General features: G+C 44.9%; 2 protein-coding genes across 5 annotated transcripts in view; both read left to right on the top strand.

Annotated features, from left to right (window-relative positions):
• The window catches only part of WRN (WRN RecQ like helicase), a 62,404-nt gene extending 48,638 nt beyond the window's left edge, over window positions 1–13,766 (top strand). The window contains exons 30-35 of the mRNA XM_083481656.1: window positions 275–389; window positions 1,081–1,212; window positions 5,887–6,049; window positions 6,967–7,190; window positions 10,873–11,013; window positions 12,990–13,766. Of these exons, the coding sequence (XP_083337782.1) occupies window positions 275–389; window positions 1,081–1,212; window positions 5,887–6,049; window positions 6,967–7,190; window positions 10,873–11,013; window positions 12,990–13,109 (895 nt within the window). The 3' untranslated portion in view covers window positions 13,110–13,766. The remainder of the gene's footprint in view (window positions 1–274; window positions 390–1,080; window positions 1,213–5,886; window positions 6,050–6,966; window positions 7,191–10,872; window positions 11,014–12,989) is intronic.
• Window positions 13,767–14,479: 713 nt separating this feature from the next.
• The window catches only part of GTF2E2 (general transcription factor IIE subunit 2), a 34,063-nt gene continuing 31,138 nt past the window's right edge, over window positions 14,480–17,404 (top strand). Inside the window, exons 1-3 of one of the 4 annotated variants that reach the window (XM_083481957.1) lie at window positions 14,748–14,799; window positions 15,381–15,520; window positions 16,791–16,954. In XM_083481957.1, the coding sequence (XP_083338083.1) occupies window positions 16,795–16,954 (160 nt within the window). In that variant the 5' untranslated portion in view covers window positions 14,748–14,799; window positions 15,381–15,520; window positions 16,791–16,794. Of the gene's footprint in view, window positions 14,688–14,717; window positions 14,800–15,198; window positions 15,323–15,380; window positions 15,521–16,790; window positions 16,955–17,404 lie in introns of those variants that run through there. The other 3 variants (XM_083481956.1, XM_083481955.1, XM_083481958.1) reach the window with 3 other exon arrangements.

Raw genomic sequence — 17,404 nt, 5'->3', positions numbered from 1 at the left:
CAACACAGAAGATTGTTCATGACTTAGAAATGGCACTGGTCTAGAAGATTTCGTTACCTCTTTTAAAACCTGGCACCTTCTTACATGTTCTTACTCTCTTGAGGAAAGCAGTCTTCAGGAATTTGTCAAGGTCTCTTACAGAGGCTAAATTATTAGCAGTGATGGTAGTAGCTTGTAGGGTTTTATTTGTTAAAATCCAGACTTAACCTACATACACCTTATGTATCGAAGCTCATGGCGTTAAATTACAGAACGTCTCCAATATTTCCTTCAGGCCTACAACTGTGGAAAACATTAAGAGAGTTGATGGCGTTTCGGAAGCGAAATCTACCATGCTGGCTCCTCTCCTGGTCACAATCAAGGAGTTCTGCCAGGCAAATGATTTACAGGTCAGATGTAATTGAATTAATGTACTGTATCTGGTTTCCCTCCCCTGCATTTATTTCCTTAGGGTTCAAAAGGGCTTTAAAAAGGATTGTTTTGACTTGTCAGCAGAAACTCACTGATGTCTCTGCCATGCAGATTTCTAGGGCAAGGTTAGGCCCATTGCGCCTTCCACAGCTGGCTGACATTGGACTCTCATCACCACACAATCAAGCGATTGGTGGGAGTTGGTGCTGCTGCTGTGGCCTCTGGGGCCCTGAAAGTCATCATGGCACTAGTCTCTGCTTTTCAAAGTAGTATTTTCTCCCTTTTGTCCTGTCCCAGATGAGTATAGAATGTGGAAGAAGTTTATGCAGGCATTGCAGAGGCATATAGGTAGCCATCAGCATTGCAGGATTATAGAACTGCTTAGCTCAAGGAGTCTCAAAAGTGACACTAAAAGTACCTTTTTCGTGATTATTATTTCTTAAATGTGAATATAGCCAATGCAGAGTGTAACGTGGAAGATAGCTTCATAAAATTCTTTGAATCCTAGTCACTGTTTTGGGTTATCTGTAAAACATTGTCTAATCTGGAAAGATATAGTTAGCTTTCCGATGGTGTTCAGCCATCAACATCATTTGCTTAGTTAGTGGTTTTCCTTGAGGTTTTAGGATTTTTTTAAATAATAAAAGCTTGCTTGTTGTTGTTGTACAGACTGATGTCTTCAAGAGTTCTGGATCCAGAGATCAGCCAGAAAGAGATCTTCAGAAGGATGGTGGATGCAGCACTCTAACAGAATCGGAACGCACAACTTACACATTGTTTCAGGAAAAGAGCATGTCATTGGTAAGCTCCTGAAGATCCAGCTGTGTTTCATAGCTGCTCTGCTTTAGAAGGATTATGATCTATTTCGGTTAATTTTGTGAAATTGAAAGGTGTAAGACAGGCTGCCGATGATGCATAGTGCAAGCCACAAGTGAGCTCTGTGGCTTGGGGAGAACACTTACAGTGGTACCTCTGGTTATGTACTTAATTCGTTCCGGAGGTCCGTACTTAACCTGAAACTGTTCTTAACCTGAAGCACCACTTTAGCTAATGGGGCCTCCAGCTGCTGCCGTGCTGCCAGAGCACGATTTCTGTTCTCATCCTGAGGTAAAGTTCTTAACCCGAGGTACTACTTCCAGGTTAGTGGAATCTGTAACCTGAAGCTTATGTAACCTGAGGTACCACTGTATTTGGAACAGAGTGGCAGAATGTTAGGATTCAACAAGGTTTTAATTCTAAGCACTGCTTATCTGGATGTATATGCATGCCTTTAAACTGGAACTGGATAGGGTGCCAGCTGTATGAGGGAGACCCATGCAACCTGCCCCACCAACTTGGTTGTGATAAGTCCACATGTACCACAGCTGCATAGGAATTGGCTCCCACACATGGAGAGAGGGGTTGTCCCACCAAAGTCAGTGGAATGTAACTTTCTAAAAAACCAGGCTTATAATAGGATAGTCCTAGAATTGCCACATTTTTTTTGTGGAGGCAAAATATCTCTGCCTTTCATCACTTCCTAACAGGCAGACGCAGAACGCGGGTGGCACTGTAGGTTAAACCACAGAGTCTAGGACTTGCCAATCAGAAGGTCAGCGGTTCAAATCCCCGCGACGGGGTGAGCTCCCATCGCTCGGTCCCTGCTCCTGCCAACCTAGCAGTTCGAAAGCACGTCAAAGTGCAAGTAGATAAATAGGTACCGCTCCGGTGGGAAGGTAAATGGCGTTTCTGTGCGCTGCTCTGGTTCGCCAGAAGCGGCTTAGTCATGCTGGCCACATGACCCGGAAGATGTATGCTGGCTCCCTTGGCCAATAAAGTGAGATGAGCGCCGCAACCCCAGAGTCGGTCACGACTGGACCTAATGGTCAGGGGACCCTTTACCTTTAACAGGCAGAAATTAACTAGTGAAGCACTTCTTCACACTAAAACTCCATATTAGGAAAAGCTTCACCAATTAATGCTTTACTCAACTTAAAGAAAGGCACAAAGCCATAACAAACCCTAGGTTGTATGGCTGAAGTGCACCATTTAATGTTTGGCAAGTCTTGTTCAATGGTTGTAGCAGAAACAATAAAGTAGACTTAAAGAAGGCTAACATGTTTATTGTGGCATAAGCTTTTCTGATTTGAGGCCCACTAATACAGTCTACAAAGTTGAGTGTGGCCTCATTTTATTCAACAATTTCTATGCTACTTAACTAAAATTGCCTCTAAGGGGTGTCAAAATACATTTGGTAGTGTGCTACTCTTGTTGTGTTTACTGTTCACTGCTGTTTCTTAAAAGGGTTTGAAACCTATACAGTGGTGCCTCGCAAGAATCCGTTCTGTGATTCTCTTCGTCTAGCGGTTTTTTTCGTCTTGCAAAGCAAGCCCATTGAAGGATTAGTGGATTAGCGCTATTAGCGGCTTTTAGAGGCTTTTAGCGGCTTATCTGCTGATCGGATCAGCCGATAAGCGGCTTAGCGCCATTAGCGGCTTTTAGCGGCTTATCTGCTGATCGGATCAGCTGATAAGCGGCTTAGCGGCTTAGAAAAGGGGGGGAGGAAAAAAAACCCGCAGGAACTCGCAAGACATTATCGTCTTGCGAAGCAAGCCCATAGGAGATTCGTTTTGCGAAGCACCTCCAAAACGGAAAACCCTTTCGTCTAGCGAGTTTTCCATCTTGCAAGGCATTCGTCTTGCGGGGCACCACTGTATTCTGTTAAAGCCACACCAAATGTTTATCTGCTTTGTTTTTGAAGGGGAGGGAAGCAATTGTTCCCCTAGTCCCACTAAATAATGTTATATTCTCCACTCTCTTTTTGTCATTTCTTTACTGCTCTGTTGTTGTTTTCTTCTCTACTGGTATTTTGCTGCCTTCTTCCTGGGAACAATCTTATGCGTGCAATCCCAGCCATTTAGCAATCAGACCACGAAGGTGGCGACATGATGCCGTGTGGCTGTACAGATTTGGTTATGGGGCAGCATTGCTGAGCATAAGTTAGAACATTTCTACTAGGATCAGCATTGTTCTCATTTTAAAGGGAAGAGCATATTTTCTTCTTTTCAGAGTAACCTCTCTTGCCCGCCCCCCAAAAAGTGCAGCTAGTGGGATGCATTATTTTTTTTATTAAAGATTTTCTTGTTTTACAGAAGTATGTGTAATGTCTCTAGCATTTTTTCCATGTAACATTTTTACAATTCCGTTTCATTTGTTGAGACATTAGGGGGAGGGGGGAAGATAGGTGGGGGTGGGGTCGGGTGGCAATGTTTCTATTATGCTTAATGTATGTAGGGTTTGGTGTCAGCGTTGCTCGTGCAGGTTCTCTGCTGTTCACTTGTGTTCCTTTGGTGGTGAGAGAGGTTGGAGTTAGGGTGTGGTTGTTTGTGATTGGCTGTGGTGGTCTTTGTTTTCGTGTGTGGGTGGGTGAACAACGATATGAGAAATATGTAAAATAACTAAGCAAGTATTAGACATCACCCCAGAATTGGCCCTACTAAACATCTTCCAAGACAACAATGCCCATTTACACCACAAAGAACTCATAACCCGCCTACTTTCAGCAGCCAGAAACACCATAGCCAGACACTGGAGAGACCTGTCAGGAGTAAGCATGGACCAATGGTACCAAATAGTATGGGAAACAGCCCTACTAGAAAAATTAACCAATAAACTGAAACTGACACGGGGACAAACAGAAGAAGACGCCTTTACCCCGGTATGGCTCCCCTTTATCACATACACAGCCCAACAAGACAATGACAATAATCCACCAACAGCATACAAATCAATATGGGATGCATTTTTCACCACTGCCGAAAATTGTCATTGAACATGACCTTCCCCCTATTTAGTCCTATACCTTATTTTGTTACACTTATTTGTCACAGAGTGCTGCTGTGCAATGATGCTGGGGGCTTGCTGCCTGCTCAACTCCCTCCTCCCAGGAGTGTTCCTTGTTAGATAGCCAACCAATTTAAAATGCCCAAGGACTAATTAACAAGGAGCAATAATACAATTAGTACTAGGTAATTTGATGCCTTGTATCAAATAACCATTGATTACGGGGTGCACCCTGGTGTCTCCTGTCTGGGAGAAAGTCAGCAAACATAACATACAGCCGTCCTCTTTATGGGAAGAATATAATTGTCAAAGTGTAGATAGTTGGTGCATAAGCGGCTGCTTAGGATGTTCAGTACTGAAAAGTAGTGTTGCTTTTTTAACCTGAATCTAAATATATTCAATAGTGCTATTACTAGTGTATAGTTTCACTTATAGCCCAAATAATTTTTCAACAGGCATCTACCCTCTAGAACAGTGATGGCCAAACTTGGCCCTCCAGTTGTTTTGGGACAACAACTCCCATCATCCCTAGCTAACAGGACCTCTGGTCAGGGATGATGGGAATTGTAGTCCCCAAACAGCTGGAGGGCCAAGTTTGGCCATCGCTGCTCTAGAATTACACAATTAAGTTCAACATTCAGCGTTGTTTTTGTTTTTTTAATATTCCAGCATTATTAGGTGCAAGCAACTTGTGATCTTCAGCCATCACTGGTAGCTCAGCAAACCTGGGGGTTTTTCACATCCTGCCTGAATCGGTAAAAACACAAGCACAAAACATATCTGTATGGAGAGACCACAATACAGTCATACCTCGGGTTACAGACGCTTCGGGTTGCGCGTTTTTGGGTTGCGCACTATGCCGAACCCTGAAATACCGGAACAGGTTACTTCCGGGTTTCGACACTCACGCATGCGCAAAAGCACAAAATTGCACTTTGCGCATGCACAGAAGCGCCGAATCGCAACCCATGCGTGTGCAGACGCGGCACTGCGGGTTGCGAACGTGCCTCCCGCACAGATCACGTTCGCAACCCGAGCGCCCACTGTATATATCTGGGTGTGGTGTGTTTGGCTTGGTGGGTCATTGGCCTGATATATTCAGTAGTGGTTAAAATCGTCATTGCGCTTTATAGCCCCCAAAGAAGAAGAAGAAGAAGAAGAAGAGTTTGGATTTGATATCCCGCCTTTCACTCCCCTTCAGGAGTCTCAAAGTGGCTAACAGTCTCCTTTCCCTTCCTCCCCCACAACAAACACTCTGTGAGGTGAGTGGGGCTGAGAGACTTCACAGAAGTGTGACTGGCCCAAGGTCACCCAGCAGCTGCATGTGGAGGAGTGGAGGCACGAACCCGGTTTCCCAGATTACATGACTACCGCTCTTAACCACTACACCACACAAGAGTCTCATACACTTTCTCTGTTGCCAGATATTATTAACAGGCTATTTAGGGTGCTAAGATGGCAGCCCTGTGTCAAGTTATCTTCCCTTTCCTACTCCCAAGCAAAGTATAGTGAAGCAAACCAGAAATTGCCAAAGAACTATCTCTATTGCTAAAGAACTATTTCTCTTTCTGGGGAGATGTATTTTCAGCTATAAAGTTTTGATGGCCAGGCTTAATGTAGCTCTTCTGATTGCTGTCTTTCTTGTTTCCTCAGGAGAGTATAAGTGACCAACGGTCTTTGCCTCTTACTGTGGTTGGCACACATCTATCCCAAGCCTTGCAAGCTGGCTACCCAGTCAATTTACAACGTGCCGGTCTCACTCCTGAGATACAAGAGATGATCACGAAAGTCATCCAAAACCCTCTCATCAACTCAGGTGAAAAGTTCAGCCAAGCACTGCAGCCTCTAATAAATGATATTCTTGAGATACGGACAAAATATGAGAGCTTCAGTACCTTTGAAAATGGCCCATTCCTGGGCAAAGATGAGCCTAATTACCGTATTTTTTGCACCATAACACTCACTTTTTTCCTCCTAGAAAGTAAGGGGAAATGTCTGTGCGTGTTATGGAGGGAACGCCTATGGGTGGCATGCCTACGGATTTTCCTCCTCTAAAAACTATGTGCGTGTTATGGTCGGGTGCGTGTTATAGAGCGAAAAATACGGTAATTGTGATATGAATAGGGCACCTCATAATGAAACTGCCAGTGTTTCATCAAAACACGTAGAGTTTAAACTGGAAAAAAGAAAATGGTCCCATCTGCACAACTTTGCAAATTCAGAGGGAAGATGTAGAGAAGATAATAGCTTTTGTTTTCATTGGTGTTTCTGAGATGAATTTGTGAATGCTTATTAAGATAATCTACATTTATGAGGTTTTCGCTTTACAGAATTGGGGTTGGCATGTGCAAAAATGATTGGAAATCCCCATTATTCTATATTGTTCTATCCAAAGTTCAACATTCCCTGGACCTTTAAAAAAAAAAAAGTAATTTGCCTGCTCTGTATATAGAGGTTTTTTTTGGTTGTATCCAACTAAATTTTACCATTGACATTGGTGGACCTAAGTTAGTCACGTCCATTAATTTTCATGGGAGGAATGGGACTCAATAGTTGAAACCTGCTGATGGGACTCACTCATTGCATCCTATCCAACAGATCTTTTCTGAGTATGACAGGCTTTGGATGCAAACCTAAATATGACTTTGTGGAAATTTGAGCAGTTCTTCACAGTGGGTTTTTTTCTCTTACCAAATAATAATTATTGCATTGATGTTTTTTCCCCTTTCCAAGATGTAACACAAATGAAAGCCATTAGAACACTAGTCCCTGCAGATATTGAACCGTATCTTATAAGAATGACCATTGCACTGCTGAAGAAAGGGTACAGAAGTCGGCAGCTGGGACAGGAGGACGATTCAGAAAAGCAAGGACAGGCTGGAGAACCTTCATGTCTACAGACGACAACAGTATCCTCACAGAAGGATGGGGAGAAAATTACGTGGATTAAAACAAAGGTTTGTAAACAAAGTTATACAAAGAAATAGAGAAAGACACTGTCAAACTAATTAATGCAAGAAAGAAACAAAAAGTGGTTTGGCGTCAGTGGTCTTTTCATTTATATCCATTGTCCCTTTGCACCCAACTGCACTTGCAGTTGTTTCATTGCCTAGCAATGGACAGAATTTCAGTTCTGTTTCCCCATATTTTTGCAGCAATATGGGATGCTGCATAGCCTGGTGGGATGTTGCCCCTGGCTGCAGGGCATCTCCTGACGCTTTGCAGCCTGGCAGGAAGTCGCCCTGGGCCATGTGGTATTTCCTGATGGTGCATGGACCAATACGGCCTTGCGGGTGAAAGTCACAATGAGAGGAGGCCTGGCTGGCCTCCCTCAATGCAACAGTCATGCACGCAATGCGCAATGCATGTGTCGTCACACACACTGCATGGGTTACGTCAGGCCCCACCCCCCAGTGTCAGGCACAACTCTGTGCCTGTGTCAGTCACAGTGGCCTTTGCAGGACACGGTAAGCCAAACCATGGCTTAGCAAGACCTCCCCCCCCCCCACAAACTTGTAGTTAGGAGGGAGAAAGCTTAAGCACGGGCCTGGGTCTGGACAACATGTTTGTTGTTGTTGTTTAGTCGTGTCCGACTTTCATGACCCCCTGGACCAGAGCATGCCAGGCACTCCTGTCTTCCACTGCCTCCCGCAGTTTGGTCAAACTCATGCTGGTAGCTTCAAGAACACTGTCCCACCATCTCGTCCTCTGTCGTCCGCTTCTCCTTGTGCCCTCCATCTTTCCCAACGTCAGGGTCTTTTCCAGGGAGTCTTCTCTTCTCATGAGGTGGCCAAAGTATTGGAGCCTCAGCTTCAGGATCTGTCCTTCCAGTGAGCACTCAGGGCTGATTTCCTTAAGAATGGATAGGTTGGATCTTCTTGCAGTCCATGGGACTCTCAAGAGTCTCCTCCAGCACCAGAATTCAAAAGCATCAATTCTTCGGCGATCAGCCTTCTTTATGGTCCAGCTCTCACTTCCATACATCACTACTGGGAAAACCATAGCTTTAACTATATGAACCTTTGTTGGCAAGGTGATGTCTCTGCTTTTTAAGATGCTGTCTAGGTTTGTCATTGCTTTTCTCACAAGCAGCAGGCGTCTTTTAATTTCGTGGCTCCTGTCACCATCTGCAGTGATCATGGAGCCCAAGAAAGTATAATCTCTCACTGCCTCCATTTCTTCCCCTTCTATTTGCCAGGAGGTGATGGGATTAGTGGCCATGTACAGCTTTGAAAGCCAAACCAGCTCCTTGAAGCTCCCTTAGTAATTGGGTAATATGTTCACAGCAGTCAATCCCAGTTGTCTGGCTCCTGCATGTTGGAGGAAAAGTAGTTTCTGGACACTTTATACAGACAGTCCCGTGTACATGCATTGCAAGAGTCTGGATGTAACTAGAAGACGAGCACTTGTGGCCAGGTCCAGGGGCATAGCATGGGGGGGGGCGTTAGGGGGGCTGTGGCGCTGGGCGCCCAGTTTTTGAAGGGGCACAAACTAGGTGCCTCCATGCAGCAGGTGATGGTTCGGTCCAGTGCTCCTCTGCCCGCCAAGGACTGTATTGGCTGGCCAGGCTGCCCCTTGCACAGGTGGGCAGGCAGCTCAGCACAGCCCGACATTGCTCTGGTGGGGGTGGGGCCACTCTGGTGGCATTGGCTGGGCTGGCACCCCCACACCTGGGACACATGCCACCCCGTGCACATGTGTGCCCCCTTCCCGGTGTGCGCCCTGGGATGTCGGCAGCTGACACTATGTCACTGGCTAGGTCATCTCACTCCAAGAAGGGGCATAGAGGCCACCCTGAGCTGAAGCTAGTACAGGCATAGGCAAACTTGGCCCTCCAGATGTTTTTGGGACTACAACTCCCATCATCCCTAGCTAACAGGACCAGTGGTCAGAGATGATGGGAGTTGTAGTCCCAAAAAATCTGGAGAACCAAGTTTGCCTGTGCTTGAGCTAGTACGAGGCATTGTGAGCTACTGATGCCCTCAAGCTGTGTGGTGGCCCTGCCGCTACCAGGTCCTTAAAGGGGAGCACCGCCTGCTCTGGAAGGGGTCAAAACACCACATCCTTGGTTCGCCAGACAGCTCTGGTGGTTCAATTTGTTAGCCCTCATCCAAGCCCATCATTCACTCCCAAGTACAGTGGTACCTTGGGTTACAGAGGCTTCAGGTTACAGACACTTCAAGTTACAGACTTCGCTAACCCAGAAATAGTACCTCAGGTTAAGAACTTTGCTTCAAGATGAGAACAGAAATCATGCTCTGGCGGCGCGGCAGCAGTGGGAGGCTCCATTAGCTAAAGTGGTACCTCAGGTTAACAGTTTAAAGTTAAGAACGGACCTCCAGAACAAATTAAGTTCTTAACCTGAGGTACTACTGCACTTCTTCAGGGTATCCACTGCTTCACAAGGGTCTGAAGGAGAGAGAGAGGGGGGGGACTAATTGCCTCCTGAGCTCTTTGAAATGAAAATGTAATAATACTGTTTTCTTTTAGAAGCATGGCTCCACAGCTGCACCTAGTGGGAGCAAGGGAGAACTCCAGGCGAAAAGGGTACTTTGTACCATGGGATGGGACGGGAGGGTTCATACATGCAAGCCAGGGTTGCATGTGCTTGGATAGTTCAGTTGGTTAGAGCATGGTGCTGATAACACCAAGGTTGCAGGTTCAATTCCCGTATGGGACAGCAGAATATTCCTGCATTCCAGACTAGATGATTCTCAGAGTCCCTTCCAATTCGATGATTCTGTGATGGGAGGACATGGAGGTTGATGGTAAAATCAGCGCAAAGCAGAGCTGCCGAATGGGATAGAGAAGCTGCTTTGGAAACAAGGTTGGAAATGTGAAAATAGGGTTGAGATCGTGAATGCATTGCATTGAGGAACCAATTTGGGTCAAAATTATGACGCAAAGGGACTGGAATGATCAGTTTTAAGGATTTCCTCTTCCTTTTGATGAGACCCTATTTTGCACTTTTTATCTAGTACATTTTAACAACAATTAAATTATACCAGTGTATTGATACACTTCTTGGTTTTCTTCAAGGAACTTGCAGATTCTTCATTTTGGGTAATCACCTCTGACATTATAATTTTGTATGGCATAGAATTCCAGGAAACCTAAGTATCCATAAAAAACCCCATGTAATAAAATCCTACCATTCTTTATGTGTCTGTTAACTGTTTTGGAATCCAACACCCCCCCCCCCGCCCCGGGTTGATTTAATTTTATTTTTGTATTTTCTTTTCCCTCTCTTTTGGTTTCCCCTTTGATTCTTGTGTTCCATCCATGAATATATTTTCCTTGCGTAGAACAGCTTTCCCACAGGATTTGGTTGTCTGCTTTCTTTTCGGCAACTAATTGTTTTAGCATAGTTGAAGAAAGTGGAAAGCATTACAGTGTACATGGGGCTCATTGTTTAATGATAAGATGAAGCCCCTGCAATGTAGGTTTTTGTTCCTTAAAAGCAATATCCAATCTTTCAGTAAACTATGAGTGTTTGGTCATACAAATTACCAAATGAACAGTAGAAAGTGTTACGTGCACAGCATTATACTGTGACTGATTTTCATGTTAAATCATTTTCTATTTCGGTGTTTTCGTTCAGTAGCCAACGGAATGTTTGTCATGGTTTTTCTTTCAAAGGCGAAAAGCAATAATGAAGAGCAAATTCTTGGCGCTAAACCAAATGTCCAGAGCCATCAGAGCGCTATCAAATTGGCCTCATGGAATCAGACTTCACTCAATGCTGAAGAAGAAGATCTCTTTACTGATTCCCAGTCACAGGTAATGTGGTCAATATATCATATTTACATTTGTAACTACTGTGGTAATAATTTACTTCTGCACCACATGTTCTTACCCAAGTGAGGGAACACCTTTAAATAAATTACAGAACCAAGAGAATACAGTGGTATCTCGGGTTAAGTACTTAATTCATTCCAGAGGTCCGTACTTAACCTGAAACTGTTCTTAGCCTGAAGCACCACTTTAGCTAATGGGGCCTCCTGCTGCCGCTGTGCCGCCGGAGCCCGATTTCTGTTCTTATCCTGAAGCAAAGTTCTTAACCTGAAGCACTATTTCTGGGTTAGCGGAGTCTGTAACCTGACGTGTATGTAACCTGAAGCATATGTAAGCCAAGGTACCGCTGTAACAGCAATCTCAGTTTCCTGTAGAGACCTGGTTCATTAAAACCGCACAAGGAATTGCTTGTCGTCTCTCTTCCATCCCTGTGTAGCCCCTGTAGCTTAGCATCTTGTCCCCCACCCTGTTGAATGGATTTGTGGGTATAGCCTACAGCAATCTAGGAAGGCAGCCTTTCCCAAATTCTCTTTTAGCCAAATTCCTGGCTTTCCCTGCCCTCAGGAGCTCAGAATTCAAAGTTCCACCATTCCCTCTCACACAAAGGTAGAAGTGAGGAACCCAAACAAATGCGAAATCCCAAACCATAGCTGAAATCATCATCATCTTTATTAATTAATTAATTAAATTTGTATATCACCCTTCACCCAGAGATCCCAGGGCAGTTCACAACAGAAAAACACAAAATGCCAATGCAGAATAAATAATAAAACAAAAACAAACCAATAACCCCTCTCCCACAAACACATTTAAAAAGCCATAGAATAATCAGCTGAACACCTGGTTAAAGAGAAATGTTTTCGCCTGGTACCTAAAGATATGTAATGAAGGCGCCAGGCAAGCCTCCCTGGGGAGGGCATTCCACAAATATGGAGCCACTGCAGAAAAGGCCTGTTCTCGTGTTGCCACCCTCCAGACCTCTCATAAAGGACACACACACAGAAGGGCCTCAGATGTTGATTGCAGGGTCCTGGTCAATGCAGATGGGGAGGGGCAGCCCTTAATCATGCATAGATTTGATTAGGTTTCTGGAGAAAGTAGTGATGTAAAAATTGTGATATTTGATTGAAAATTAGATATTCAATATACAGATTTTGTTCTAACTGTCCCAATATTATTTACATTTAACTTTTTAGATCAGGGGTCGGCAACCTAAGGCCCATGGGCCACAAGCAGCCCTTGGGGGTCGTTTAAGCGGCCCATGGACCCCCACCGCCTGCTTGGTTGGCTCCCGTGCGCTGTGCTAAACTGGCACGGAGCAGAGTGAGGACCGCCTTCTGCGATGCTGGCCGGATTCCCATTGGCTGCAGGAAGCTCCTGCAGCCAATGGGAAGCTGCGCACGCCTCCTCTGAGCCGGAAGGAGCGCCGGAAATAGCGTTTGCACATGCCCACCGTGGCGTCTGCAGGACCGTGAACTGGCCCAAGCCACAAAAACTTTGCCGGCCCGTTTTAGATAGAAAGCATTAGGCTTGATTTTTGTGTGCCTGCATTTTGTGATTCTCATAGGCTGCATTCCATCTCCTTATCTGACCTCAGAGAGGCACAAATGACATGGCCAGCCAGAATATTTTGCTATGTCTGTTTTGATTTAGCACTGGGATGTTAATCCAGCACCTGTCCTTGAAGCTCTTTGACATGTTTTGGGAACTGGAAAGTAAGATAGCAGATTGAAATGTCAGCATCCCCTAGTGAAGGGCTGCCTGCCAAGGTAACAGAGGTTAAAGTGCAAAACCAAAAGTTGTGGGACACTCCAAGGAACTTGATAGAAGTGTGGAGTAATGTATCTTTATATCCACTTCAACAGGCAGGCTGGTAGGAACACAGGCAGTTGACAGTATGTGTAAATAGTGGTATGCAATAGTGGGGGGAAATGTTTTTGATTTCTTCTTTTCTTTTCTAGACATTGTCTCAGCCTTCAAAGAGGAAGTTACCAGGATGGATTAGGACTTCAGGAGAAACTGTTCCTCGTAAAACTCCCAAGAAATCTAAGGCTGGAGGAAGCAAAGGGCTCTTTGGTTGAACATGGAGATATCATAAAACTATGTTTAGATATAAAAACTGGATCAAAATTTTATACTTCATTCACTTTTCTTCACTCAGTCTGACTCAGTGAGACATTTATGAATATCTCTTTTTCAAAATACAGAACATTGAGAGGAAAAACTCTGTTCATTTTTTACCACACGAACCTATGACTGGATGGGCTTAAAATTAGCCCCAATTATTGAGTTGGTTCACATGCCGGGCTTACCAGGTTCTGAACCTTGAGGTGAAGAAGAAAACAGCAGTGGATTAAATCAGATTATACAGTGTTGCAAGGCTTGCACCTCTGTGTACCACTGAATATTGGAATGCTGAAGAGTTTCAGTAACTTTGGGGGAACAGTTGAAGCCTGGGAACAGTGCATGTAGCACCTGTCTTCTCCAGCTGCCCTGTTAGTAATATCAGTAGGATTATTGCTGCATAAAATGGGCAATCCCACATTTTTTTATTTTTGTGACCATTTCTTTAAGGAAGGCAAAAATGTAACCCAACAGCAGTATATTGTGGTGCATAACTAAGTGGTTGTCTGATTACTTAACCGTTAAGAATACTGTTAAATTGTTAATATATTATTTTCTATAACTTCCACTATTTTGGGCACTTTCTTATAAATAAAACTTGTTTTTCATTAAAAGTTATTCTGTTTTGTCCAGTTATGAAGGTTGATGGTGAGAAGTAGACAGAAGTTTAAAAATTATTTTTAAAATCCATGCTGAAGAATTATAGGTATTTTCTAATGAATTGCCACCTAAAATAATTTAACCCTTACTCCTTAAGTACCAAAACCCACCACCCCTTCCTATGCATACACACAAAATTTGACTTTTTATCTCCTTACTCTCCAGAATTCATGGATAATTAATGTATTTGAAGTATTTAAATATTAAGAGCCTAAAGAAACAGAATTTCTTTTCGTCTGACACCTAAGTGAGAATAAAAGGGTCTCCAGGCAATAAAGGGGTCTTTCTTTGGGAGGAAGTTCCAAAATTTAGGAGCCAGCAAAAGCTCTTTCTCCAGTTTATGTGCTTCATCAAACGCAGCCTTCCGAAGCCAAATGTTCTCCAAACACAAAAATGATAGCAGATTTGAATTCCTCACGCCCCCAAAGTACTTTTAAGACCCCTGCAAAAAATTAAGTTTCACTCCCCCAAGACACGCCTTAATCCCACCCCTCACCTTGCATGCCAACCAATACGCTTTCTCTACTTTAGCACCCAGTAATAGGAGTGGGAGGGGAGAGGAAACCTTTTGGTCCGCGCATGCGCCTTTCAAATAATCCTCCCACCTTCCCCGTTGCCGGAGCAACGAAGGGATGTACTTCCGGGTTCATATTATAAAAAAGAAAGAGCATCGCTGCGGTGACGTCACGTCGCGCCTCGCGAGCAGGATGGGAAATGTCGGCGGAAGACCTGCGCGCTAGGAAGCTGAGCCAATAGGGAAGCAGCACGAGCCGCAGGGCTCAAGTTGGTTTCCCAAACCCGCCCCCCCCCTCACAAACACTCTACCCGTCTCCCGCCCACCCCACTCCCGCTGTTGGGGTAGTCTCGTGCGCGAGGTGAGTGGTTTGGCGCGCGGGGGCGCGCGCGCGCTCAGCGGCACCCCGGGATGGGATTGGCGGCTGCTACGGCGACTCTGGTTTGCCTCGTGGGGGGCGGGCTCGGGAGAAGGTGAGGGGGCAGCCCGGCAGCCCACTTCCCCGGGCGGAGTCAGCAGGGCATCCCCCTTTCCTTCCAACCCCCTTGTGGGAAGCGGGAATATTCCGGGCATGGGGAAGCGTAAGGCGACCACGAGAGAAATTTCCCTCAGAAGCGGGGGTCACTTTTTCCTCAGCTTCCGCACGGCAACCGTATGTCCGGGTTCGACTACCCAGGCTTCCCTCAAAGGGACTCCGCTAAGGAGGACCTGGCAGTTTGAAGAAGCCGCTCCGAACCCCCTCAGTTAAGAGGTCAGCCGCCCTGCGCGCGCCCCTCCTCACAGCGGTTGAAGCAACAACGACGACAACAACGCTAACACTGTGGTTTTTGAACTGAGGGGCGGTTGTGAGGAGGGGCGCGCGCAGGGCGGCTGACCTCTTAACTGAGGGAGCTCGGAGCGGCTTCTTCAAACTGCCAGGTCCTCCTTGGAGTCCCTTTGGGGGAAGCCTGGGTAGTCGAACCCGACATACGGTTGCCGTGCGGAAGTTGAGAAAAAGTGAAAAGTGGCCCCCGCTTTTGAGGGAAATTTCTCTCGCGGCCGCCTTACGTTTCAGAGGCACCGTCATCCGCCCCACAGGACTGCCGTTCCCTTCCTCGAGGAACCCTCAGAAACCTTGCTCTGTGGTCGCACGATTTCCAGGGTTCCTCAAGGATAAATACCGCCAGCAAGTTCCATAGGCACTCCATAGAGTAGGTGTGTGACCCATATGTTTTCAAAACTCTTCGCAGAAATAGGAGCTGGCTGGGTAATGCTTAATACCCCTGTAACGTAGGCGGTGCTATTGCTTCACATTGCAAGAGGTCTCAGGCTGAGAGAATAATTGTCTGCAAGGCCATCAGGGGAAAGCTGACTCACAACTCTTCAGCTGCCCATTTCCCTTTTGAACATAGAATAAAAACAGGATGTTGCCTTGGAATTAGCAGTCTTGGGAGGCTCCAAGTCTTGAAGTGGTCCTTCAGGGCTGAGCAAGACATAGTCAATAAAAAGTTTTGTGCTTATGAGCACACACTTGCCAGTTACCTAAAACTGTGGAACCCTCATGACCAGGAAAGTTAGTGTATTATAGTGGCTAAATATGTGATACAGGAAATCCACAATTCACATACTGCCTCTGCTGAAAACCTACTAGATGGTCTTGGGCAAGATGTTTTCTTCAGCCTTACATCTGCTGTTTGAAGATAACGCTTATGAGCTTTATGGCATGGATTTAAGCCAAGAAGTAGTGAAATAGTGCTTTGAGCAGCTGCTTTGAGCTGAGCGTTCACCTTCCTGTGGTTCGTGAGGAAAACATAAGAAGATTTGGCTTCCATTTTCAAGTAATTGTGATTACATGCTATATCTGAACCAAGAACTATTGTTAGGGTTTCATATGGTTTAGGAGACTGAGCCAGGATCATAAAGCTTGGTTCCTAAAACATGCTTAACACAACCACAATTTATCTGTGTTCACACATAGTAAGTAACCAAGATTAGTTGAAAATAGGAGCTAATGCTTTTGGAGGGAGAAGTGAGCACACAGGCTGGAAGTTCACCCAGACGCTTCCCTGTAGTGTTAAACTATAATTTAGTTTTCTTTATTTACAGTACTTCTATCCTGCTTTATAACTCATAGAAACTTTCAAAGTGGCATACAAAATATTCCAACAATAAAAATCAAATTCAAGTGTATTAGGAACAGAAATAATGTGGCAATCCCATGGTACTATGATTATTCAGGGGGCATTTTCTGCCCTCATTCTTAGTCTTCCATGGTGTTGCCCTTCAGCCTCTGCCTACTACAGTTCCCACTGATGTCGTCTGAGGGAAATAGAGTGGGACTGACTAGCTAGATCATGTTCAACCCATGGTGAAGACAACTCTTCCCATGTTAGTGGCTGACAATGTCTGAACGCAACTATTATGTATGATGTAAAGTTCTGTATAAATACAACACATTCTCACTAGGATTTCACTTTTTTGACAGAATTATGGATCCAAGCTTGCTAAGAGAACGAGAACTTTTCAAAAAGCGAGCGCTCTGTACTCCGGCTGTAGAAAAACGTCCAGCACCCTCTTCTGATTCCTCATCTTCTAAGAAGAAGAAAAAGGTAGAGCAGGGTGGATCATCAAGCTCAAAACAGAATGCAGGTTCGTGGGTTCTGCTTTTGGAGTTTAAGCAGAAACTATTCTTATGTCCTATGCTTCCAGCACATTGAGCTTTATGTATACATAACGATCTGATTAACGTGTCACAATGAACCACAGCTGAAATAAATGTGAATGTGCATTGTGCTGGTATATGCTACTGAAATCTTGAATGTTTTATGCCTTACTACTGCCGCACTGCCACACCCAGATTTGTGGCTGATTTCTCTCCAAGCAAACCACAAGTGACAAGCCAGGAATAAACTTTGGTCTCCATTGGTTTCTTGATTCATGGAGAAAAACAAACCATAAGCCTAGGTTTGGACAAGCCAAACTATGGTTTGTTTCCTGGCAGGAGTAGGGGAGGAGTGAAATGCCTGCAGTTTTAGTAGCATTCACAAGCTCACTGTTCTTTTACATTAAACCATAGTTTAATTGTGGCTTAATGTTTTT

The sequence above is a fragment of the Podarcis liolepis genome (genome assembly GCF_965112155.1).
Source record: "Podarcis liolepis genome assembly, chromosome: 17".
Lineage (NCBI taxonomy): Eukaryota > Metazoa > Chordata > Lepidosauria > Squamata > Lacertidae > Podarcis > Podarcis liolepis.
The sequence above is the reverse complement of the archived record's forward strand: the minus strand, read 5'-3'. Positions and strand labels throughout refer to the sequence as shown.